General features: G+C 37.0%; 1 protein-coding gene across 2 annotated transcripts in view; it reads left to right on the forward strand.

Moving 5' to 3' along the window:
• Nucleotides 1-26242, forward strand: part of NOXY38 (tetratricopeptide repeat (TPR)-containing protein) — a 317852-nt gene that overhangs the window by 131288 nt on the left and 160322 nt on the right. For both annotated transcript variants that reach the window (XM_089459697.1, XM_089459698.1), the window contains exons 11-12: nucleotides 12136-12610; nucleotides 12787-12891. In XM_089459697.1, coding sequence (XP_089315823.1) covers nucleotides 12136-12610; nucleotides 12787-12891 — 580 coding nt within the window. The remainder of the gene's footprint in view (nucleotides 1-12135; nucleotides 12611-12786; nucleotides 12892-26242) is intronic.

The raw sequence follows: 26242 nt of genomic DNA on the forward strand, positions 1-26242 counted from the left end.
CCAAGCACGAGGTGCTTGCTTCAGCCCATACAACGCTCTCTTGAGTTGGCACACATGCAACTCATGGTCCAAGGTTTCAAAACCTTCAGGCTGCTCTATGTACACCTCTTCCTCAATCATGCCATTGAGGAAGGCAGTCTTCACATCCATCTGATGGATCTTCAACCCTTCGGTGCTGATAGTGCCAAAATAGATCTGATTGACGAGTACCTTGCAACAAGAGCAAAGGTCTCATCATAGTCAATCCTCTCTACTTGTGAAAATCCACGGGCCACAAATCTGGCCTTATGCTTCTCCACACCACCATCTGTAGCTTGTTTTCCCTTGTAAAGCCAACGAGAGCTCACAACTGACTTGTCCTTCGGTCTCGGGACCACATACCAAACACCGTTTCAAACTATGGAGTCATGCTCCTCCACCATCGCATCAACCCAAACCGAATGCTGCACTGCTTTCTGAAAGGAAGATGGCTCTGTCACAACACATGCACCCATAAGTGCCATGTATCCAATGTACCTCTTTGGTGACCTCCTTTGTCTGTGCTAAGAAGAGGGTGCTCCCACATTGCCCTGTGCATCATCCAACAATCTGTCAGCCTCTCTAGTGCACTTTCTTCCCTCTCTGGAAGACTCTGCCTGAGTGGATGTCTCTACTCTTTGAACCTCTGCATGAGGTTGCTCCACATCAATCTGAGGTCCCTCAACCTTAGGAGCTAAAAGCTCCTCATCCACATGTAGCTCAAGCTCCCTCTCAAGGGATACTCGCATGGCCTTCTCCTGATCGAACTTGATATCCCTGCGAACCACTGTCACTGACTGGTCGGCATGTACACTCTATAGTTGTGGGGTGTATCTGTGTACCCCACAAAGATCCCCAACTTTGTTGTTGGCTCAAGCTTCTTGCATGCATCTTTGGTCACATGGCAATAAACTGATGACCCAAAATTCTTGAAGTGACCAACATCTGGCCTCTTACCGGAATAAGCCTCCTTTGGTGTCTTCATCTCAAGTATCCGATGTGGGCTACGGTTCTTACCATAAATCGCTGTGTTGCATGCCTCAGCCCACAAGTGTAGTGGTAGGCCCTGATTATGCAACATCGCCCTTGTTGCCCTACAATGCTCCTGTTCCTCCTTTCGTCAACCCCATTTTGTCGAGGGTTATGGGGTGCCCTCAACTCTCGTTTAATCCCTTTTGCTGCACAGAAGTTCAACTCTCGTTTAATCCCTTCTGCTGCACAAAAGTTCTTAAACTCATTAGAGACATACTCTCCACCATCATCACTCTGTAGAGCTTTAACCTTCTTGCCAGACTCTTTCTCTACCAATGCTTTGAACTCTCAAAATGTTGTGAAAGTTTGATTTTTTTTTTTTTTTTCTTTTTGCATAAAAAATACCCAACATTTACGAGAATAGTTATCAACAAATATAACATAATACCTGTGTTTGGTCGTGGATGCTGTCGAGAATGGTCCACACACATCTGAATGGACTCTCTCTAGAATAGACTCTGCTCGACTATCTCTGTCTCCAAAGGAAGACTTGGTGTATTTTCCCAAAGTACAACCCTTTCATGTATCAACTTGCTCAAGTGTACCTTTGGGAAGATCGATAGAGATTTGTTGCAATATCTTCAAAGCCCCATGATGCAAGTGGCCCAATTGCCTGTGCCACAACTCGCCGACGTCTCGGCTCAACATCTTTTCCGCTTTTGAACTTAAAGCAGCACAATCCTCTACCTCTATCTTATAGAGGTTTTGAACTCGAATCCCTATGTTTTTTACTTGACTCGTGGCTATGTGTCGAAGGAACCCCTTTCCTTCCAAAAAGATCACATCATAACCTCTATCCTCAAGCATGGCAACGGATACCAAGTTTTTCGTTAGTCCAGGTACATGCATAACATTCTTCAAGGTGAGTGGAGCCGCATGTTCCCCTTGAAAAGTAATAGTGCCCACACCAGTAACACTAAGCGTCATCACCCATCTTGATATGCATCTTGAGATCTTTCTCCTCCAGTTCACTGAATAACTTTGTCGCTAGTCATGTGGAAAGAAGCTCCATTGTCTAAGTACCAGACACTTTCCATCATTGAAGACACCATGCATGTAATGAGGGAAAAGTCCAATTCGAATTGGGAGGCCAAAGCCTCACCTACCGCTCCTCTTGAGGACTTCTCCTTGGACTTCTTCAATGGACAATTTGTAGCAAAGTGACCCATCTTGTGACAATGAAAGCATTTAACTTTCGTCATGTCCTTCTTCTTACCTCCATGATAAGAATCTGATTTGGAATGGGAAATTTTACCTTTCCCCTTCCTCGCCTTAATCGCTAAGGCATAATTCTCTTCATCATCAGTCTTTGATGAAGAGCCATCCCTGGTGTTCCTCCTGATCTCATCCTGCATCAAATTCGACCATAGTCGTTCCCAATCTGGCAGCTTCTCCCAACCATTGACAGAGTCCTGATAACTATGCCAACTCTTTGGGAGTCCAAAAAGAGCAACGCTCACTATATCCTCCTCAGCAACTGTGATTCCAACACTTCCAAGTTCATTCCGACATTGAGTGAACTTGGTTAAGTACTTTGGAATTGTCTCGCTTTTCTCCATCTTGATTTTACGAAGTTTATCCTTCAGTGCCAACTTCCTTTGATCACTACTATTCTGATACAAGTCCGTAAATGTTTTCCACATAGCATGCAGGGTTTCCTTTCCATGGAGACTCGAGACAATATGATCTCGAACTCCCTCAAGGATTATTCGCCTTGCCTTCGCCACACACTTCTTCCACTCGGCCAAGTTCTGTGCATCAGTAGCTGCTGGCTTAGGAATTGCTTGTTCAACAAATTCCTTCAAGCCATTGTCCTCTAGCACAACCTCCATCCTGTCCCTCCAGGCTATGAAATTCGAGTTGCCTTCCAAGGCATATTGAAGCCTCAACCCATAGAACGCCATCTGCCGATCCTGAAGTATGTATTGCAAATTCGACTTTCACCTGTAACCCGGAAACCAATGTTCCACCAAGGTTCCGGGACGGGGAAACGCAAGAACAGGGATATGCACAAGGGGGACGTATATAAGCAACTCCAAATTTTAGGGAAATTTCAGGGAAATAGGGGGGACGTCAGAGTCATAAAAATTATAAAATTATTATAAAATTAATATACAAAAATAAAATCCCAACAATATGTCAATAACTAAATTAGTAGATAGTAAATCTTATTAGTTATGAAATGTACATCTAAATATGATCATCATTTCGTATTAGTCTATTAGACTACTATGAAGCAAAATTATCATTTGACATTATGCAATGTTCCATCTAAATTCATCATTTGGCAATGGGCATTAATATTATGCAAGGTACATCTAAATTAAATTCATCATTTGACAATTGAAATTACGCAATGCACATCAAAAAGTAAATTCATCATATGACAATGACATTATGTTGAAGTCTAAAACAACCATAGAATACTGAACTAAAAATAAACATAGAAAGCAGTGAAACACAAAATTGTTTTTTTTCTTCTAATTTTTATTAGCGAAAAAATTTGGGGGGAGGCGTCCCTCTTACATCCCCTCATCACCCCTACAAGAGAGATGCATTTCGTCATCAGAAAAACGTCCCCGTAGAGTTTCCCTAAGTTTTCCAAAAAAGAGGACGTGGGGAAAAGTTTCCTCAGGAGTTTCCCTGTCTTGGGAGCGTGGGGGAGCAAGGAAGCACATCCCCCACCCCTGGGGGACACCTCCCTGTGGAACACTGCCGGAAACCCAATATTTCGAATCTCCTCTAGAGCGCTAATTTTAAATCAGCGATATCTTCCTCATCCGAACTCTGATTCGACCGATTTTTTTTTGAATTTGGTATCTTTTCCCAAGAAATCTACATCTGCAATTTGTTTCTGAAAATTTTGCACATAAATTCTCAGATCTGCTCTGAAACTCTCGGCCCAAAAATCAATCTTGCTTCGATACCATGTAGAAAATCCTGTAGATTAACAAACTAATGCAATTTGCTAAAGCAAGAAACAAGAATCTACTTCTACTCTTGACAGTGGAAGCCCATAAACATCGAGCAAACAATAATCAATAGTGGAAGAGAATCAAAGGCACATAACGCAATAAATATCCAGGGAAAGCCACAGTTCAAAACCCCACTATTTGTTTTGTATTAATCTAGAAAATCAAGATGAAATTACAATGTTTGTTCTCTCAAGAACAATCCTAGCACTCAACAAATTCAATCTCTAACTCATAAGAAAGCTCAAGGCCAAAGCTTAGCCTCTTCACAAACTCTCTAATTCTCTATTCTAATGTGTAATTCCTATGAAGGATAGCTTGTATTTAAAGGGAAATAAAGCCTCTAAAAACTGTGGAATCCCTCAAGGATCAGTCCCTGAATGCATGCACTATCTTTGCAACTCAAAAAAATATAAAACAAATAGTACACTATCTCTACTCTCTAGTTTCAACTGGGTCTTTCTCAGAATCGACATGCATGAGTTTCTGATGAGTAGATATTCAGTTAACTAGAGTAGCACCGGTGGATTTCATTATTGTCACCATTGACTGTTAACTCACTATTAGTTTTTTTAATCAGTTTGAGAACTAATTTAACTGCATTGACTCATGAAACTGAGTCTTCTATTTTACAACTCACAATTAACTCATACTGGACTCTTACAAAGTAGGGAGAACATACACATGATGACAGAAAGACTTCGAACTCTAATTTCCCAGTATCAAGGACAATAGAATTGCTATGAGAATAGAATAAATTTGCTATGAGAATAGAATTCAAATTTAATTTGCTAGGACTTCGAACTCTAATTTGCTATGAGAATAGAATTCAAATTTAATTCAAGGACAAATTAAATTGGAATTTCTTGTTGCCATTTCTCAACATTCTTATGGGTTCTTCTCAGAAGCACCCGGGATAGGTTCGAGAACCCCATCCTCGGGTTTGTGAACCCGTGCAACATAGAATGAAACAAAAACACTTATTTTCAGAGATGATATCTATGACAATGGTTATGTTTCAAAGACAATAAGAGCACCAAAAAAGCAAAAGATTTATGACAACAAAAAAATGTTTGTTGCAAACAAATATATCAATGCTCTGAAAACTTGTGACAGTCACCTTCACAATGATGTTAGAGCACTTAATTTGCAGAAATTGTTTTTTAGGACAACAGTAAGAACAACTTTACGACAACAACAAACAAATGTTATGACAACAACAATATGACAATGAAAATGGTAAGCTATCAATGCTATCTTTCTACCAAAAATTTATTGAAAATTTTCCAAACTTGCTGACATGAATTAATTATATTTATTTATTTATTTTTATTTTATTATTATTATTATTATTATTTTTTTTTTGTTTTTTGTTTTTTTTTTTGTTTTTTTTTTGTTTTTTTTTTGTTTTTTTTTTTTTTTTTTTCAGCCTGTTATGATGTGATTTCCAAAATTATATCAGATCTGATATACTTATTACAATCATCAATTAAAATATGAAATAGGCTTAATGATGGATGCCCAACTCAAGAAATTTCTTCCTTAATGTACTATACAACTTAGGAACTGATTTTAGGTTAACCCACATGATATTTTTCCATTGTTATATTTTAGACTTCAGAAACAAAATCATTCGGAGATAGTCACCCAAAAATGTAGATTTAGGCTAAATTTTTGATACCCATCAAACATCTTAAAAGCCAAAACTTTCCTCAAATAATCTCAGATCTGAAGCCTTTAATGAAAGATCTTATCGTTTCTTCCCCGCAAACAAATGTTTGACCCAAGATTTTGCCCTTCAGGGTCTAAATCTAGCTCAGATCTGAAAATCTCGTTGGTTGATTTCGCAGATCTATTCCTGCAAACAATATTTGAGCTCAGATCTTGCCCTCCCGGGTCTAGATTTGGCTCAGATTTGAAGATTTCCTTGGCTGAGTTCTTATATCCATTTTTGCACAAGTGAAAAGAGAAAAACCCAATACCCAATATCTACAAAAATGGAGAAAATTCCAAAAACCCAAGTGTTAAAAGTCAAAATAATGTTACAAAATTTCAGATCTACACAAGTAAATAACAAATATATACAAATAATTTACAGATCTATCAGATCCAAGGAGTATGAGTCCAACTCCGCTCCCAGATCTATAGATTTAAGACTCTTTTTATCTAGATTTAGCTATTTACCACAATTTTTTTGAAGATAAATAATTTTTAAAATTTTAGGTACTAGCCCAGAAAATGCTTGCAAAATATATTTCGTTAGATAATCTTGCAGTTTTAATCTGGAAGACTCTCTAGATCTTAAGTTTTGGGAGCCGGCTGGTCCAACCGAGGACTTCCCCAAACACCCAAAATCTCTCAATAAAGATGACTTCTGCACACTTAAAATATAAACAGTCAAATTAATAGAGGTATAAAATAGCGATTAAATCTTCAAAGATTGTAGATACCTGCCAATCAAATAAAAATCTTAATGCTATCTTAAAACCCAACAATTTAAGCAAGATACCTATGCAATAAATTGATTTACAAGAGCTATTAACCAACAACTTATAAATAAGATCATTTAAAAATTAAACACACGTTACCATAAGATACCATAGAGGAACACTGCCATCAAGTAAAACCCCAAAGACTTTCCATTGTATTATTTCATAAAAGTTTACAAGAGCTTCAAAAACTAGTACACAATCAAAAGATCAGATATAATAGACTGACATCGACCTCTAATTTATAGATAAATTCTCCAACGGCTAGTTGATTGATACTTGTCAAAGCAGTATCGTCTGTTAAAAAAGATTTAATTATCTTTTAATCTTCTCCATCAAAATTATTTTATTTTGTGAGGAATTTTGAATTTTTCATTTAATTGAATTTTAATAAACTCAAAATTAATTATTTTGAGTTGATTTCCTCAAAAAGTTGAGTTTGACTTAACTACCAAGGCCCAAAGGTCTAAAATTTCTTGAAATTTTCAATATTCCCTTGGCCGGGGACCTCCAAAAATTAATTTCTCTAGGACCCACGAATATTTTAATTTGGAGAATTAAATTTTCCTAGACACAAAATTAATTAAATTTCTGTTTTAGGATTTTAATTTATTTTTGCCAGAAAATTTAATTAATTAACTTAAATTTGACTCTAATTAATTAAATTTGTAGCTTATGATTTCTTTAATTTATTTTTGCCAGTAAATTTAATTAATTACACATGAGGGGATTAATAATTTTTCCAATCCTCTAATATTTAGCAATGGTGTCTAATTATGAGGGACCAAGCACTAAATATTTTTTACATGAAGATTTTACATTTTAGTACATGAAGGGGTAAAACCCGTTCGTAATAGAATCTCAACATTTATCTATTTATGCGACACAAAAAATATAATCTAGTAGACCAAGTGACTTGTAACCCAAGTCATTTTACAAAGACTTATTTTAAAATGCTAGGACTCGCCGAAGATCTTGACGACAAAATCCACCCTAGCTTTGGAGTGAGGGTGGAGGGAAAAACTCTGCCGATCATTTGTGTCTAGAGACACAAATGAATCAGTGAGTCAAAAAACCTTCTAGAATGGAAATCGTTAACAAAACAATAGGTTTACATAGGCTGTTACATACAGACGTGGTCATACTAGGATTATTTACATTATACATATGCAGAATGGGTTGACATCTTTACAAAACTACCGACTGATGATAAAATTTGAAAGGCGCGAACACTCGAACATGATAGATCCCTTTTGCGAAAATAAGGGTGTACTGCTATGGGGTCGTTGACACAGAGTAGTCAACAAGCACTATTGGGCAGCATATACGTTTTGATTAGTTGGCACCTTAGTCACTTAGTTTGTGCTATTTTCAAATTCATTGACAATGAAATCCAATTAAAAGTCAACAATACAAGGTTGTATTAAATTTTTTCATGATGTTTGAGACACTAAAGTAAACATACATCCTGCGAATAAATATGAAGCATACTACTGTAAATTAAAAACCTAAAATTACACTATGCACGTTCAAAAATTAGTTGATAAATAAGTCCAAATTAAATTAAACAATTAGAAAACTGTAAGCAATATTTAATAAAGCATTAAAGTAAAATAAAACAAATAATTTTTCATGTAAAAATTAAACCTAAACTGTGCTTATACAATAATACCCTATTCAAATCGTTTTTAACACTTTACAAGACTATTAGTCTATTGTTATTGAAGTTCTATTGCAGTGAACAAAGTTGAGCAAGCTCCATTCTCTACCATGACAGGCTAGCTGGATTGGTCACTGTTGAATGACTTGAACTTTCTTGTTGCATGTTTGAGTTGTGAAGAAATTCTGTCCCCAAATAAAGTTCCGTCTCCATCGCGGTAATGTGTACAGTGTGCCTATAACAAGATTTGCAGAATGAACTTCCTCGATTGAGTATTCATGTCGCTGCTAAAGAAAGAATTTGCTATTATAAATCCCAATTAAAGTCATGGAAATTTATACGGATTTGAACAAATTAGCTAAACTAAAATGAATTTAGTCATCATCCTCTGATAATTTTTTGTTAGTTTTGAATCTTATCCATTAAATTCGCTGAATGTGGTGACTTAGGTTGCCAACATTGAGCAACCGATTCCCCTGCAAAGTTTCATTATTACTAGCTGGAGGTGCAAGAGAATGGGTGATAGGGTCTTGCTTTTTCATATATGATGAAATGTTGAAAAACTGTTAAGTTCACTGTATGCTGAAAAGTGCTCTAAAATCTATTTCCTTCCTGTGAAGTTTGGCGAGTTCCACAAAACAGGGTACTTCCACATAGGTATCTACTTTTCACTCTACTAGAGAGGTTCAAGGGTTTTCTTACAAACCACCCTCACTTGAATCTTTTTGTGATTCTTTGATTAGAGAGTGAGATAAGCTCTTGCATCTTTGGGTGATCAAAGATTCAACACTACAGGTACATATAACAAACCAAGTTGTAATCAAGGATTTAAAAGATCCTAAGCATGTCCGGGCAACTGGAATTGTTGATGATATAACCAGGTTGTACAAATTTGACAACTTTGGGTCATCATCTTTCCCATCAATTACTATTGCTGATAGTGATGACTTGAGCAAACTTTGGAATGAGCAATTCAATCATCTAAACTTCCGCTCGTTGCAGCAGCTATGTAATCACAATATGGTTACTGGTCTTCCTCTATCTCGCATTGTGTGTGTTTGTGCTAGCTATATTCTCACAAACATCGTTCGGTCAATTTTGACAAATGTGTCTCTTGGCATGACTGAACCAGCTTGCAACTTGTTCATAGTGATTTGTGTGGTCTACTTCCTTCTCTTTCTTTCTTTGGGTCTACTTGGATTTATTTCTGACATGTTTGTGGCTGTGAATATATTTCTTCTTCAATATCAAACAGAATATTGTTTGTTTACTATATTTAGGTTGCTTTATAGTTCTGTTCTAATAACACCTTATTAGTCCTATATTTCATATATATGGTCTAAAATCTATGCACAAGAAATCAGTTCAACAACAGATGAAGATTTACTTGCAGGTATGATATTAACTGAATCCTGAGATTTTTTTGTTGTTGTTGTTGTTGTTTATTCCATCCTTAAATGGGTTGTTGTTATCTCATATCATTATTGCATAAGGCTTTGCAACTGATGGGGATGACGTTTAGAAGTCCCACAGATGAAGTCTTGAAAGATGCCAAGCAAGTTGAATAATGTGTGAGATATTTGGCATCACTTGGGGTTCAATGAATATTTCTGTAGCTAAGCCTGAGAAAGAATTGAATAAAAAGTTTTACTGTTGTGTTGGAACAAAAGTAAGATGTTGCTTGTATTTTGGCATTTTGTGGTTGGAGTTCTATGTTTGAAACTTTGACATTGATCGCGGCACTTCTTTTTATCCAAGTTGATATCCATTGGTGCTAGCAGGACTTTTCTTTTTTGAGCACTGCTTTTTTCCAATGAGAGCCACTTAAGTGTTAGTTGCTGTACTTAGTACTACAATAGAATAACAGCTTTTCAGTTAGAAGTCGCTACTTGCGTTGTAGTGCTTTTGTGAACATTTTTTATTACTTTTAGGTGAGTCTTGCCTCGTGGCATTTTTTTTTCCAGCTGAAAAATTCTTCACTTTTATATATTGAAAGTCAATTCAATAGTTATATTTCGAAGGTGTCGAGCACCAGTAAAGTTAAAGTAAATCCTACGTGGTCCAGGCTTGTCCTACCAAGGTCTGTAGCATCAAAATAAGGTTGTGCTTATGCGTGTTACAAATTATCATTACGAAAATGGAGGACCGTAATCTCAGCTAGCTATCAACATAAAAGAAGGCATCATTCCAGAAGGTTCCGATTCACGAACAACTGAAGGCATCAATACCTATGACAGCAGTAGCATGACATATTCATAGAATATACTAAGCTGAAATCAAGGATTCTCCTCCTCCCATCTCCTCTGTCTGTAGCACACCCTGCTGCCCCAACAAAGCCTGTTTAGAGAGCTCATAAGAATGCCTGTTTTCTTATGTGATAGAGAGATATCTTTAAACTGAGCTGCAACCAACAGCACTATATGTAGCAAGGACCTCAGAGAGGTGTTTTGGATTTGAAAAGCTCCTATGACCCATTCAGGATGTTTTGGATTTTAAAAGCTTCTATGGTCCATTCAATAACTGGTTTGGGGTCCTAAAACACTTGCAACCTGGATATGCCTTTATCTAAAGCAATCTTCAGAAGATTTAGTTAGGCATATATAATATATCTGAGCCCGGTTCTTTGTTCCCCTAGCTAGTCTTATCTTGGAGGAGGTGTAGCATCTGGAATGAAAGTACAGCACTCCCCCTGCTCCACAAGGGCCAGGGTTTCCCTGTCTCGTTCCATCAAAAGAGCATCGAAATATTTATTCATCAATGATAGGGGGGTCTGGATTATTTTTCTTTTTCATTTTTTTGATGTAGATATGTTTTCATAAGCATAATTCATTTTGTAGGACACCCTCAACTGCGACAAAGGTTTGTCCTGAAATGATATTGCATTTCTGGTGGTCTGGATTGACCAAGAGTCAATGCAAGGAAGGGCTTTGTGATCCACACCTTGTATTTTGTATCCATTGTTTCAGACCATCCACTAGAGAGAACCTCCCATTTCTCTACACCCCCATGTGAAGGATCTGGCCTCCTTGCATGCCTTCTTAGAAAATGGGCTGTCCATTAACAAAGTGTTTGGTATTCTTCTCTTCAGCTTTGCAAAGCACACATAAACCTGGCCCTTGCCAAGATCGCTTTTGAGGGCCCTCCCAGGTTGGCACCTTGTTATTTAGTCTTGTTTTGTGGCATGTCACTTGTCTCGTTTTTTAATTTATCTGTCTTGATTTTGTTTGGTGGACACTCTGATGAAAAAAATTCTGAATGAATGGATACATTGTTGTTCGTCTGTCTTGGATATATATGGTATTGTATTTAGTAGATATTGCAGTGTAAAATGTTCCAGATGACTTCAGCAAGTTGCTGGGCTATTGAAATAGAGACAAGACATATGAGAATGCTATGAAGCAAGATATTCATCGGTCTGTGAAGAGGATTTACAATTTGTCTCTTTTTGGTTTTTTGATTACTCTTCATTACATTGTTGATTAGTTTTCCGAAATGAGGAGGATTCTCTTACTTCTGAAGAATATGCTCAGGTGCATAATCAATTTTATTTTATATTTTATCAGGCGTTCATCATATTTAGGGATTTTAGGCAAGGAAAGCAAAGGACCATAGCATGGGCACAAGCTACTGATGTAGTACTATTATCCCACCCACTTAATTAATTGTTAGGCCATCCAGAAAGGTGTATTTTATTCACTTCACTTCTTTCCTTGGCATGGCCTGGGCTAGTATTTGTCAACTAACTTTCTGGAATTGTCTATAGCTTAAAGTTTAAACTAGCTAGTATTTGTCAACTAACTTTAAACTAGTGCACTGCTAAATAATGAACTGACTCTGGTTAGGTTAATAGAATGGTGAATAATACACTGATTTGTAATTACTGTCTCATTGCCTTTTTAAATATATTAATGATGTATTTTCTGATAATACTCTGATTTGTTTTAATGAAATACTTTTACTTCAGGTATGTTCATAACAACATATTCTTTAGCTTTGCTGTTGATGCCGACTTCGCACAAATGCAGCAGTTGTATGAGCAGGGTACAAAGGTGGACCGTGCTAGGCCATCGGCGAAGGTTGAAGGTGCTGCATGCAATTGTTTATCGGATCAAAAACATCCAGATAAAGCTGAAAGTCCAAAATCTGAAGACTTATCAGATCAAAAAGATTTAGAGGGCCAAATAGATGTGGCTAAGGAGCCTACAAGTGAACATTCAGGACTGGAAATCCTAGAGAAGGAAAAGGAAGTTTGTTCTGTGGTGGATGGAAATTCTATAGAGAATGATGCTTCACAAATGACTGACAATGAGCAGGCGACCTATGCATCAGCAAATAATGATTTAAAGGGAACAAAGGCATACAATACTGCAGATATTCCAGGACTTTACACTTTAGCTATGGCAATTGTTGATTACAGAGGCCATAGGGTTGTTGCACAGGTGAAATTATTTCCAATTTCCCCCCATAATCTTTCCTCTTTTTCTTTAGCAGTTTATAGCTGCTGCCTTATTACTTGTAACTTATTTTTTGACTTTTATGCTACAAGTCACTCCGTTTTTCTATTCTCCCTTGGAGGGTTTAATAGAATAGCACTGGATTTTATTTACTCTTGCAGAGCATAATTCCGGGGATCCTGCAAGGTGATAAGTCTGACTCTCTTCTCTATGGTTCTGTTGACAACGGCAAAAAGATATGCTGGAATGATAAATTCCATGCAAAGGTAACTAGACTTTTAGTTCAAAGTTCAGTTTAAAAGTCTGGATATTTATGCCACAGCATTGAGAATATCTGTGAACATATAGTTGTCTTGTTCACTCTCGTTTCTGCAATACATTTCAAATTTGGTTGATGATTGTTGGGGTAGAAACTATAAATTTTGTCATCTTGATTGAAATAATAGAAAAACTACTAAGAAAAATGCTGTTTTGAAATATCCTGTTGCAACTATCTAAGAAAAGTCATTGCCTTGTTACCTCTCATAAATAATACGGTATACCTAAAGCGTAGGTAACATCATAATTTTCCACTAGTATATTTGTTAGCCCTGTGGCTTTTCTGTGAATTTGTCATGAAGAACTTGCAGATTTGTACATGGCTGACGAAATCATCATGTCTTACAGATGTCATTATATTATGGGTCATAGTTAAGTCGAGGTCATTATTATGAAGTCTTCAATAGGAAGTACTAGTTAATGGGATGAATGTTTGCTTCCCCAACCATTGCGCATGAAGGCCTCAATGCGTATAAGAGGTCTCCTGTTTTTAAACTCCATCGGCATCATTTGTGGAGGCATTATTGTGTTTGTGCTCGATGCCTCTACCTTTGTTTGTACACAGAATGTAAGTTGACCATGATGAATACTAGATGATCAGAGCGTGTGCATCACTAACTATTCATTAGCACACACAAGTTATTGATTATTTCATTAGGATACTGCATTTTGGTTATTTGGAATTATTATACATCAAGAATTCTTCAAGTTGCTATGCGACTCTTTGTTTATACCTATGTTGCACGAAGCTTCTAGGAACCTGACGTTTCGGGCCGTACCCGTACCCGAAATTCCAAAACTTGGCAGAAACTCGACCATCATGTAATCATCTAGGAGAGTTAATATAGACTTGGTTTTCCATCTAAATTGTCATCTATGGTTTTATTCCCTTTTTGCTTGCAAGATAATGTGTTCACAATAAATTTCTCTCTCTCTCTCTCTATATATATATAATATATGACGTTTCAGCCAATGTTTCCATTTTTGGGAGGTGATGTTTCTAAATGTACCCATTTCAGAAACTCAGAAATGTTTCGGCACTTCGTGCAACTTAGGTTTACACATTAGAGTCGTACTCGATTTATTGCATACTGTAATGTAAATTTCTGATTATGTGTGTTGGTGATGCATCAAGAGCAGAAAGATGTGATTACAATCAGGGCACATTATGATACTCAGGCATACATTCAAGTTTACACTGGGAGATATCTTTGGAGATACTTAATTTGCTCTTACTTGAAGGTTATTAAAGTCACTGTTACTTTCAGTGACTACCATCAGAGTACACTATAACACTAAGGCCTACATTTTGGTATACAATCAGAAATATCTTCAAATTTTATTCGATGATATATAATTCACTCTTCTCTGGACATATCTATATCCATTCATAGTAGGAATTAATTATACACACTCATAATAAATTGAGTTTGCTTGTATTAGGAGACAATTTAGTGTATCTTTGATCCTGTTTGCAAGACTGATATTTTCCATCTTCAAGTTTTAATATCATCAGGGTTTGGCATCATTTCAGAATCCCTTCTTTGTTGTTCCATTTGGGAGTAACGATAGCAATTTCCGATCATGGCAGTGAGTTGTTCCAAATTGAAATAGACTACTAAAGGTATTGTGTTTATTTAAGAGTGCATTTCTTTTGATTAGGGAAACTACTTCTAGTTCATCCAAGAGTGAGTTTGTGTTAGAAATAATCTTATTATGGATCAGAAATATCACAAAAAAATGACTTTACAGATCAATTAAAGATTAGATAATGACTGGATAAGCATATCAGATGGAAGATAATTAACTGTGTTTAGGGGTGGCAGGCATGGGGAATGATCATTTGTGATCCTGAGAGAGTTTTGATAATTACCTATGCCTGGGATTAAGTCAAGGCAACCAACAATCAGGGAGAGAGCTTAGCTCTAGATATCAAGGATTGATGGTACTAAAAGAGTTGGGTTTCAAAGAAATCATTGTCGTTGGGGACTTTGCACTAACAGTTTGACACATTGATCAGGTGCTCATGTCCTAAGTGTCGTAAAATGCTCAAAATTTAAAGTGCTCAGAACTGGTTCAAAGTTGAACGATTGGAAAGTGCTCGTCTTCTCGATTCCGGCGCCGCAAACGGTTCGAAAAACGGTCGCCGTATGAGGAAGTTATGGCAAAAAGAAGAATTTGCCCATAACATTTGCAGAATATTCTTTGGAATATTCTAGGGAATATTCCCTTTGAACAGCCAATCAGAAGTTGCTACGTGGTAGGCCCGGAGGCTGCCACGTGGCCCCCAGATGATGTCAGCAGCTTCATGGGCGGATATATTCAAATTTCTTTGGTCGGATGGGGGATTGAACCCCCGACCTATGGTCTATTAGTCAAGTGCCTTACTGTTAGCCCACGGTCTTGGCTGTTGTTCAAAGGGTGGATTAAACTATTATTGAAGTTTGAAATGTGCTGGGGCGGAAACCAAAGGGGGCCAGCCCCCCATGCCATATGACCTTGGGCCGAGAACCGTGGGCCAGCACATTTAAACTGCCAGCGAAACTGCCAGCACGAAATCCGAGGCAGCCCACAAACATTAAATGTAACTGCAGGATTTGGCGGAAAATATGGCGGACATGGCGAATTTGGCGGACCCGCCATAATTGGCGGAGCTAACTGGAGTTAACTAAAGTTAGCTGGAGTTTTTGTAGGGGCAGTTGGCAATTGGGAGTAAATGGCCATAACTTTGGCTAGGAAAGTTCGTTTTGGACGATTTTTTTTTTGATTTTGGGTATTTTCGACCTCCTGAAGCCATTGGTGCAGGTCTTACAACCATCTGAGGTCATTTGCAGAGGTTTTGGAGCCGTGAAAGTTCTAGGAGCTACTAGGGCCCAGTTTTGTGAAGACTGTATAGGATTGCAAGTATCCATTGGAGGTGATCCAATAGTCAATCCTGAAGGATTCAAGTGTTCTGAATCCATTTTTACCATCTATTTATCCTGTAGATGCTTCTATTCAGCTGTATTTTCAATTTGAGCATTTAATAAAAACAAGGACAAGCCCGGTTGGGAGCTTTGGACCCAGCAGACGTAGCCCTGGAGGGGGTGAACTGCTATATCAACTTCTTTTGCATTTGTGGTTGATTTATTTTGCAGAACAAATTCGTTTTAATGTGTTAAACAGTAAAAGGAAATAACTTTGCTATGCTTAAATGGGTCATGAACAGCTGAAAATTTCATGTGTTTTCTTTTTGCAAGACATGGAAATCTTTTAAACATGTTTAATTCTGAATTGAATACCTTGCAAACAAATTTCAAGTAGTTTCAAATTCAGATCACACATTTATCACAAATCAAGTCCAGAGGATGCCCATCTAAGCAGACTTGTACTCGGAATGCAAATATTGGCATTCAGTTTCAACAGTATATCATATCATTGGATCCTAAGAAAATTGAATGTCCAAGCCGATAAAGAAGCAAATGAAGGAACATCATCAAGTATACGCACACTGAGGAAGAATGAAGGGGCATTGGATCTATGCCACCTTCCATGATCTTATTAAGCCAAATGTCATTAGTTATGAAATTTAGTCTCCAAGCCAAGTGATGGTGTTGACGGGTAGAGGAGACAAAGCACTTTAAATTCCCCATGGGCATAGTACTTCATTCCATCAACTCTCCTAAGTGCTTAGATATGAGCTTTGTATCAATGGGACGAAAGGCAGGATGTGGGATATTTATACCTTCCATTGGAGTCTGGAACTAAGGCAAGGATTTTCATTTCTTTTGTGTTTGGGAGCAGCATTGCTGGCCAAGAGATGGAAGTCCATCATTTGGTATGTGCTGATTGGTAATATGGGAGTGTCGTGGAAAATGAAGATTCCCCATGTTCGTTCAAATAGGTGTGCTCTCTGCTAAACAACAGAGTTAAGAAGAAGAATTGATTGCTGTGAGAGGCATTCAAAGGAAGTACAAGAATGTCATGGCTTGTGAGGAAATGGGAAAAATGGAGAAGGGAGTGGGAATAGAAGAATGAGATAGAACCTAGACCAGTGTTGCAAGATCTAAAACCCCCCAGATCAAGAGGCGGACTCGCGTCCCAGACGGATCCACCACTGATCCTATGGTGGAACCGCGGTTCTACCAAATTTTCACGGTTCTTGGAAAAACATAACAACGACGGTTCTGTGCGTGGTTCTATCGGCTCGATCCGCAGTTTTGCGACGGATTCCACGCGGTTTTGTGACGGATCACTACTAGATCCGAGAGAGATGCAGACAATTCTGTGGATTTGTTTTTATTTTTATTTTTTTTGGACTTGACTTGGGTTTTCGAACTATTATGTGAGGAACTATGCTTCCCAAACACTCCCAAGGTGACAGCTTGATGCTCCCTAGATGCTTCCTAGATGCTCTCTAATGGTAACATTAAATTTTTAAAGTAAAAGTGACATTCTCCTTTATCTTTCATTTTCATCCTCTTACTTAAATTTTTAACATTACCATGAAATGACTCAGGATGGTTGAGAGTGGTTCTAACCTCATCAGACTTCATATGGAGAAAACAAAATTTCATATCCCATTCAAAATTCAATAGACTTTAACAGTTTTTGGGATTTCAAGATCAATGGGATTGTGGCATTTCATTAGATTATATCATGTATGAGGGTACCTGATTGACATTTAATCAAGAGCACCAAGCCCTATATGTACCTTGATGTTGGTGGTGTTCATTGTTGAACTCCTTTGTCATGGCCTTAGCAAGAATGTACCCTTCACTCAAGTCAAAATCATTGATCAAGAATGTTAAGGTTTCTCTACCATACTATAAAGCTTGGATTAGGCCGTTTGATCAAAATTGGGCAATGTTGACTAATATCCCTAGAGAATTAAAGTAGAGGCAAAGACTAGACAAGAGGAGAGGAATCTAGATTGTAGATGGTTGATGCTCGAATAATTAATCATTGATGTACAATGGGTGCCATATCTATCTTGATTTATGTACAATAATGCATGTTTTCATATCTTCTACAACTAGTTTGTTATGTTGGATGTTTTTTTGAATATAAATGCAAATATATATATATATATATATATATATATATATTGTTATAAATATAATTTATATAAATAATATAAATGTAAATCAATAAATAATTATAATAATAGATTAGTTAATGAAGAGGCATGACCCTAAGGACATGATCGTTCATGAAAGGGCACCTGCCTAGGTATATAAGTGGGTCCTCATTTGTAACAATATCATCACATCTCATTTTTTTTTACATTTCTATGTAAATATTGTTACCCTATAATGGATATTTACATATACCAATTGAGTATTTTGCTATGTTTATGAACTGTGTTCATAACATTTGGTATTAGAGCTGTTCGATCCTCTCGCTGCTCAATCATTGCACCGAGCCAGTCTGATTCGGTTTGTGGCCATCAACCTTTTGTCAACCTTGTTGCCATTGCAAGTTAAGCGTTTTGCTTTACAAGTTTAATTTAAAAAAAAGAAGTTTATTAAAAAGAGACAAAAGAAAAGAAGAAGAAAAAATTATATAATTGGAAAAGGAGAGACAGAAAAAGATATTAAAAAAAATAAAGAAAAAAATCAAATAAAAAAATGTAAAAAAAAGATTAATACAAAAAAAACCAAAAAATCAAAAACAAAAATTGAATAAAAAAATAAAAAGACCGTAGCCACTGTGCAGACACTGAGCCACCACTTCCGTTGTTGCCTAAGAGCCACAACCCGACTGTCTGTAGCCGCTAAACTACGACACTCTGTCCTTCGACACCATGGTCGTGTTCTCCTTTGATGTTGCCGTTCGATCACTCTCCCCACGTTGACGTTCGCGAGTCAACTCCATGGTGTCCACTTGACACCGCAAACCATGTTTCCTCAGTCCGTAGCAATTTCTATTTGCTGCCACGCTTTTGTCTCTTTTGGCGCTCGATCGACCTCTGCTGTCCATGCCAATCTTGTTAGCTGTTGTCATTACATCACCACCTCTGCTGCTCAATGTCATTGCAGTCTAGACTAGGGCGTAGCTGGAAAAGATAGTTTAAAGGGTCTTGACCCATAACTTTTGGTTGCAGCTAGTTTTCCTACTCTTTTCATTAATTTGAAAAGAAGGGCATAAATATTATACAAACTAATCTCTTGTTTACAATATCATGAATGCTCAAACTATTATTTAAAATATTATATTTTTATAGAAGGGGTAAACTCAAAAAAAAATTATTATTCCCCCAAGTTCCATTTTTGATATTATTAAAGAATTTTTGAAATTGCAAATTATATAATAAAAATATATTGAAGAAGTGGTTCTCTCATACAAAGAATATATAATCTTTGGTCAAGGATCATTGACAAAATTATTGACCAATACAAATGGAGTGAATCATTGAAGAGAAAAAAATGGAAACTAGCAATGAAAGATTTTTAGGAATCTCACGTAGCATTGCTCTAGTGCTATTTAGAATTAAGGGGACTCTTGTAGGAAAAGATGTTACTATTATTATCTCTCCCGTTGAAGGAAGGATTATATAAACCCTAACCTTGCTAACCAATTGGTGATTCCTGAGTCAAATGTAATCTAAAGATTAGATCGCTGGGATAAACAAACAATATGACATAACCGATTTACAATTATATATTGCGGATTATACTTCTATATCACAATTCTCTCTTCGATCCCTGTGGGAGGATCAAGGTGACATTATTCTGGGTTTAACCTGGATGGAAACATTAAGATCCTTTATCCTATATACGAAAAAATTTTCCTACAAAAGGAAAAAATAATGCTACAAGATGCTACACTACATTAAAACCAAATTTAGTAACTCTAGAAGACGTAAAAGATATCTCAAAAGTAATTCTTCAATAAAGCCAGAAGGCAATGCAAAATATGCAGAAAAAGTTGAAAAGATTGTCATAGACAAAAATGAAGAAGTTACTTGCCTCAAGGATCACAACGAGAAATTATTGACGCAAATTAAGAAACTTAAAAATGACAAGAAATCATTGAAAAACAAATTAGAAGAACTCATCACGAAAGATGTATCGGAGTCGTCAGATGTAACCGTTCAAGTTGAAGAGAAAGGAACAAATACCGATCTAGTCAATATCACAACTGAAGAAGATAAATCAGTTCAGACAATGAAAAATCCAAATGAAGATTTCGTAACCAACTCAAGAACATCCGTATTTGAAGTAAATTCGGAAATTGCCACGTGCAAGGGAAAATCAAACCACAAGAACCCCTAATCAACGTCCGAACCACAAGTGCAGACAACTCAATCAGACCGCATATTTGTCTCTCTCAAAATAGAAATAACGAACTTATGTTCAGAAGACTACTATTGTCAATGCAATTTTGTCTTGTGATAACAATTCACACGAAGTATCGCAAGATTCCACAAAACATTAATTTAGGATGGTTAGATCCCTTCTTAGTGTGACAATTTTATTTATCACTCTAAGGATCCTATCTTTTTGTATCAACGAATATGACAACTCCAAGAATTCGCAAAAGATGTGACTAGATTACAAGACAAGAAACAAATTAGTTAATGAAGAGGCATGTCTCTAAGGACATGATTGTTCATGAAAGGGCACTTGCCTAGGAATATAAGCGGGTCCTCATTTGTAACAATATCATCACATCTCCTATCTTTTTACATTTCTATATAAATCTTATTATCCTCTAATGGATATTTACATATACCAGATATTCTGAGTATTCTGCTGTGTTTTTGAACTGTGTTCATAACATTTGGTATCAAAGCTGTTCGATCCTCTGGCTGGTCAACCGCTGTATAGAGCTAGTTTGATCTGGCCTGTGGCCATCAACCTTTCGTCAATATATAACACTTCTGAGATGCTTCGCTTCCTAGATTTTTGGAAAATGATGGTTCTGACGCTTTGCTTCCAAAAAACGTCCGTGCTTTGTGCAACATTGATCTAGACACACATGAATGTCAAAGGAAATTAGCAAGGATGAACTTGTAATTGGATGGCCTGAAGAATATGCAAGTGTGGTCAGAAATTTGTAGGAAAAGCAATTCTACATGGATGGAGGAAATGGAAGAAAAATTATAGGAAATGCAAGGAAGCTTGAGCATCCCGAAAAAGGGAGAAGACCAGACGTGGGAGTAAATTCAGTGGCATCATCTTGTTGGGCTCGAATGGAATGGATCAAAGGTTAAAAAGGGAAGAAGGGATAGTTCAACAAAAGTCACTTCAAGCAAAGAATTTCTCAATTGCCATCCAGGCATCCAAGGACAGTAGCAAGGATGAAGCCCTCAATGGGCTTGCTCCTTTTTTGTTTCTGAATTTAATCATGGTCTGTGTAGGTTTGTGTTTTAGCTAATATAGTTTGTCTGTTAATACTCATGCCCAATAGGAGGTAGAAGTCATAGAAATTTAAGGTTCAAACAGATAGAAAGTAGTATAAACAAGTGTTCCACGGGGTCTCGGCCTCCCACCTGGGGGTCGAGTTTCCTAGCTCCCTTGCACTTCGGGGACTTGGGGACAAGAGGGGGTCGTTTCCCCACGCTCGCAAAAAATAGGGTATGCGAGGAAACTTGAAAGGGGTCGTTTCCTCCATTTTTGGGGTCATTTCCTAGGCGAAAGGGGTCTTGAGGGGTCGTTTCCCTAGAAAAAATTTGCAATTTTTTTTTTTATGAAACAGAAAAATCGTAATTTTTAATATTTGTTGGCTCACTGGGAAGGGTCTACGTTATGTTCATTTCACATTTCATTTTTTGTTTGCTCCTTCGTTGAACTAAACACTACCGCCATTGCCAAGAAGCCTTCTGTCTACTCCTTAGTTGAACAGAATGTTGTTGCCATTGCCAAGCAACCTTCTGTTTGCTCCTTCGTTGAACGGATTACCTTGAGCAATTATGCTCATTTATCTTTTGATATGTTCTTATGTTATTTTGACTCTATAAAATTAAAATTTTTGACTCTTGATGTATCAAACTTGTCTTTTATAATTTTATTTCAATATTTAGTATTCAATGTTCATAGTTGGAAGTGGAACATCAATATGGTTTAAAGTTTAAACATTTATAATTTTATAATTTATTTTCATTGTGCATTGTTAGTAAGTTAGTAGACTAGTAGTTACACTGTACAGTTACAAACTTACATGTATGATGTATGATTATAATTTATATGATAATGATATCAATGATCATGCTTTTCATTTTAAATTTGTTTCAGTTATATGATTCATCGATTTATATTTTATATTTATAAGTTTTTAAGACCCCGACGTCCCCCCACGTTTCCTAAAAATTGGTGGGGAGCTTTTGCATAGGCCGCTCCTACTTATCCCCGCTCCCTCGCCTCCTCGTTTCGGAAACTTGGTGGAACATTGGTATAAACCCATTTTGGATCAACAAAGACTAGCTCATTGATACTTTTTTGTATTATTGAGGTGGAAAGTTTGGCTGCAGCGTTATTTTTAACAAATATAATTGTTCTTTTCAAAAAATGAAGTTAACCAAGTTTACATCAGAGTGCTGTCACGAAGATATAAATTTGTAATTTTTCAAAGATTGTGAAGGATGTGAAGAATTGTAAGAAAGAATGTTGAACACACCAACTAATTAAAATCAAATGTCTGAAAGATTGAATAGTTGATTAAATTTACATGCATTTTAATTTTGGGTTCTAGAATATTATGTTATACCACATGTCCCAAAGGATGACTTTTATAAGCACTTTATAAGTAAATAAATGTGAAACATAAGGAGCAATCTAGCATTTAGACGTTTTTGCCTGTTCCGCCAGAATCTAGTGATACAATTTTTGGCAAAATCATGAATTTAATTTTTTTAAAATGTGTTTTGAGTGTTTAATTTGTCAGAGGGATGAAATTTTATTTGTCCCCGTAGGCTATAATCCTGATAAAGGGGTAAAAACCCAATTTTTCCAATGTTGGGGCAACATAATGCAAAAGTTGGGTCCGCCGGGGCAAAAAACCCAAATTTGGGGGTTGCACCCACAACTCCTCACATTTGGGAGCCCATGGAGAAATCTATAAATAGAGGAGAGTTGGAATCAAATTATCATCATTGGATTGGATCAATTTGTCTCTATTTTCTTTGAGCCTGAGGCTCTGAGGGTTTTAAGACCCCTTTGTATGCTTGACTAGTTTCGGTGGAGGTGATTCGACCCTACCTAGTCAACCTTTTCTTGTTTTGGCACAACTTATTCTTTGGAGCAGCTCGGGTCTACATTGACAAGCAAGGAAGAGGAATTGTATAGTCAAATGAATCTGTTCAATGGTAGTGAAGTCATCCCATAGATGTTTATAACAAAGCAAGCTGCAGACAACTGCAGGCCGCAGGCAGTTGCAGAGCTGCAAGCCCTCATTTTGACAACAAATTTCTCCTGAGGCAAGCAAGGACCTAATATAGCCTAGAAGTCTACTCGTCGCTGGTTCTGGGATCTCAGAGGAGTTTCAAGGGGGAAATTGAGTATTGTTTTCCTTCTTGGAGCAGTACGAAGGCAATCTAAGGAAGCAACTTGTCAAAATTCTGAAGTAAAGGCATAGGTTGTTCACTATTATTCCCTCAGATAGCCAACACAACAAAGTGTTTGATCTCAGTAGACACTTGGAGTAAGGATAACAGAACAGATGAGCAGAGTTAGATATTTAGTCAATAGCTAAGTCACATGACACGAGGACACGAGACACGGAGGACATGTAAACACGAGTATTCGACACGAGACGCAGCGACCCTAGAAACAGGACACGAGGGACATATTATATATATATATATTAAAAAATACTGAAGTATAATGCTTGATTCATAAAGATATGAATCATGATGATATCTATTTAATATTTAGTATACACTATTTACTAGTTAGTCTATTAATTTACTACATCAATGATGTTCACAGTTCAATGTTCATTGTTCATGGTATAATTTTTGTTATTAACTTCAAACAAGTTTGATCATGTTCGAACTTCACATAAGGTAGTTTATGAACTATAAATTTATATGTGTTCAAACTTCATTGTTGACCATAGCGTTGATCGGGCTTTCCCTCCCTTTAGACCTCGAAGGTGTAGTGAGCAATGAGCACATGACGGGGCACTGGGATTTTTATTGCAACACACGATCTATATGTGGTCACTCGTGTATAATTAAGTTAAGTTCCGTAGGCTATAACACAACTTACAAGAAATTTAAGTGATCCAAACTCTCAACAAAGCATGCGAACGCTCGTCTCCTACATCTCTAGGTCTAGGTCGATGTGAAGTTGTGAGCATTGTGCTCGAATTTGATGGAATTCCTCACACTGCACAACAAATTGGATTCCAGCGACGAGCAAGCTCAACTTTGGTGGCAAACAATGACAAAAAAAACCCAAAAATAAACCAAGTCACAGGTTTTAAATGTCACTTTTCATGGGACACGTGTTCTAAGAAACAAAAACGTTAGGGCATGTTTTCGACACGTCCAAAACACGTGTCTCGATTGGAGGACACGAAGGAAAAATGTTTTTGACACATTTTAGGGTGGATTCCGTGTCCTACACGTGAAGTACGGGACACGAGACCCTGAGGGACGTGTCCTGTGACTTAGGTCAATAGTTACTGCATTAAGCTAGTTACCATTAGAAGTTTGTCTAATGAATTTTGATATTCCAATTAGAAGTGCACTGGTTGACTTGGTGAAGTGGATCTACTATTTTTTTGAGGCAGTCAGCCTTACCTCATTGTGAATTGTTGAAATCACTATCAAATATTTTATTTGCTGTTGAGAAATACTATACTGTTCAAATGAATGGATGTACGTGCACTGTTATTGTTTAATATTTTGAAATATATATTAATTGAAGGAAACCATAGTTAAGAAAATCCTAAGGGCTAAAAATTACCCTAGGACACTACAAGTTTATAAATGGATTCAACACCCTGAAAGGCCCTTGGGGCACTCTATTTTTGCAGATTATGTTGCTAAAACTTAAGATTCCAAGAAATTCCTGCTGGATTTCAGTAAAAATTCACTGGAAAAGTTGCCAAAAAAGGGAAAAAAACATCTGACAATTAGACTACTGCAAAAAATAATATGCCCATGAAAAGGGCCCTTTGGTGGAATTGTGATTGTATGTAGTTATGGAAGTTTGGATAAACCTGCTTGGAAATAATGCTAATGGGGATATATCTGCGATGCTTTACTGGAAATTAGATATCTTGTGACAATAAAAGAGGTTTATGCAAACAAATATCTTAGGCCAGTTAGGTGAAGGAAAAAAAGTGCAATATATTTATATCAAACAATATTTTAAAAAGGAGAAATTGATGAGAAGACAAGAGAAGACTATGAGGTATGAAGTGGAATTTGCTTATTTTTATAGGAGAATTGGAAGGACCCAATGTTGAACAATTTGTATCATATTTTAGGTCTCATCATAATCTCCAATATTTTCAAGCAATGTTACCAAGAGTGTCATAATAGTCCTCATTCTTGGTCTTGAACAATGCGTTATAGGGGTTTCCCTTGAAAGCCTATTTCTAGGCTTCCTAGCATGCTCTCTGCATTTGCTCAGAGCTGTGCACCCTCTCCCACACTTTGCCATGCTTCCTTCTATGCTCGTGGCGCTCCCTCCGACACTCCCTTCATGCTCTTTCCATACTACTTTTGTGCTATCCCCATGCTCCCCATCCACCTCTCATCTTCCTCATGTGCTTTTGCAAAAATGAAGGAAAAGATTTGTTTATTGAAAGTGGGGCTGACCCTTGGGTAGGATTAGGCTTTAGGGCAGGTTTAGGGTTTGTGATTTTTGTATGGTTATTGTGAGCATGCAAAAGTGGTTAAAGCATATTAGACTCTGGACAATAATCTATAGGAGGATAATTTGAAGGATGGAGCATTTGTTTCAGAGTAATTGGAGAATGCTGGTTTGATGATGATGATCGTGGTGAGGCCACCTCAATCTATAACCATGGTCATCCTGACTAGAACTCCAACAATAGGAGCTTCCTATTCAGTTTGATTTGGATTCTATATAGTTAACATTGACAGTCTAGCTTCAACTTTGGCTCGACTACCAAGTGGAGGATCTCAAGGAAATTGTGGTGGTGCAAAGATTAAAGAGGAAGGAAAATTAGATAGAATTAGAGTAACCGTTTCTCATTTTTTTTTAGTTTGCCCAGTTTAGTATTTGGCACCTTGCAGTCCTCATACTTTGATTAAATTATCATTTTAGAAGTTCTGCAGATGGTAGATTTTGTGAACATAACTCTTTGGTCATGTTGACAGTTGGAGGATAGCCTATTTCA

This window comes from Pinus tabuliformis, chromosome 7 (genome assembly GCF_031772625.1).
Source record: "Pinus tabuliformis cultivar Carrire ecotype Pingquan chromosome 7, CPIR1, whole genome shotgun sequence".
Classification (NCBI taxonomy): domain Eukaryota; kingdom Viridiplantae; phylum Streptophyta; class Pinopsida; order Pinales; family Pinaceae; genus Pinus; species Pinus tabuliformis.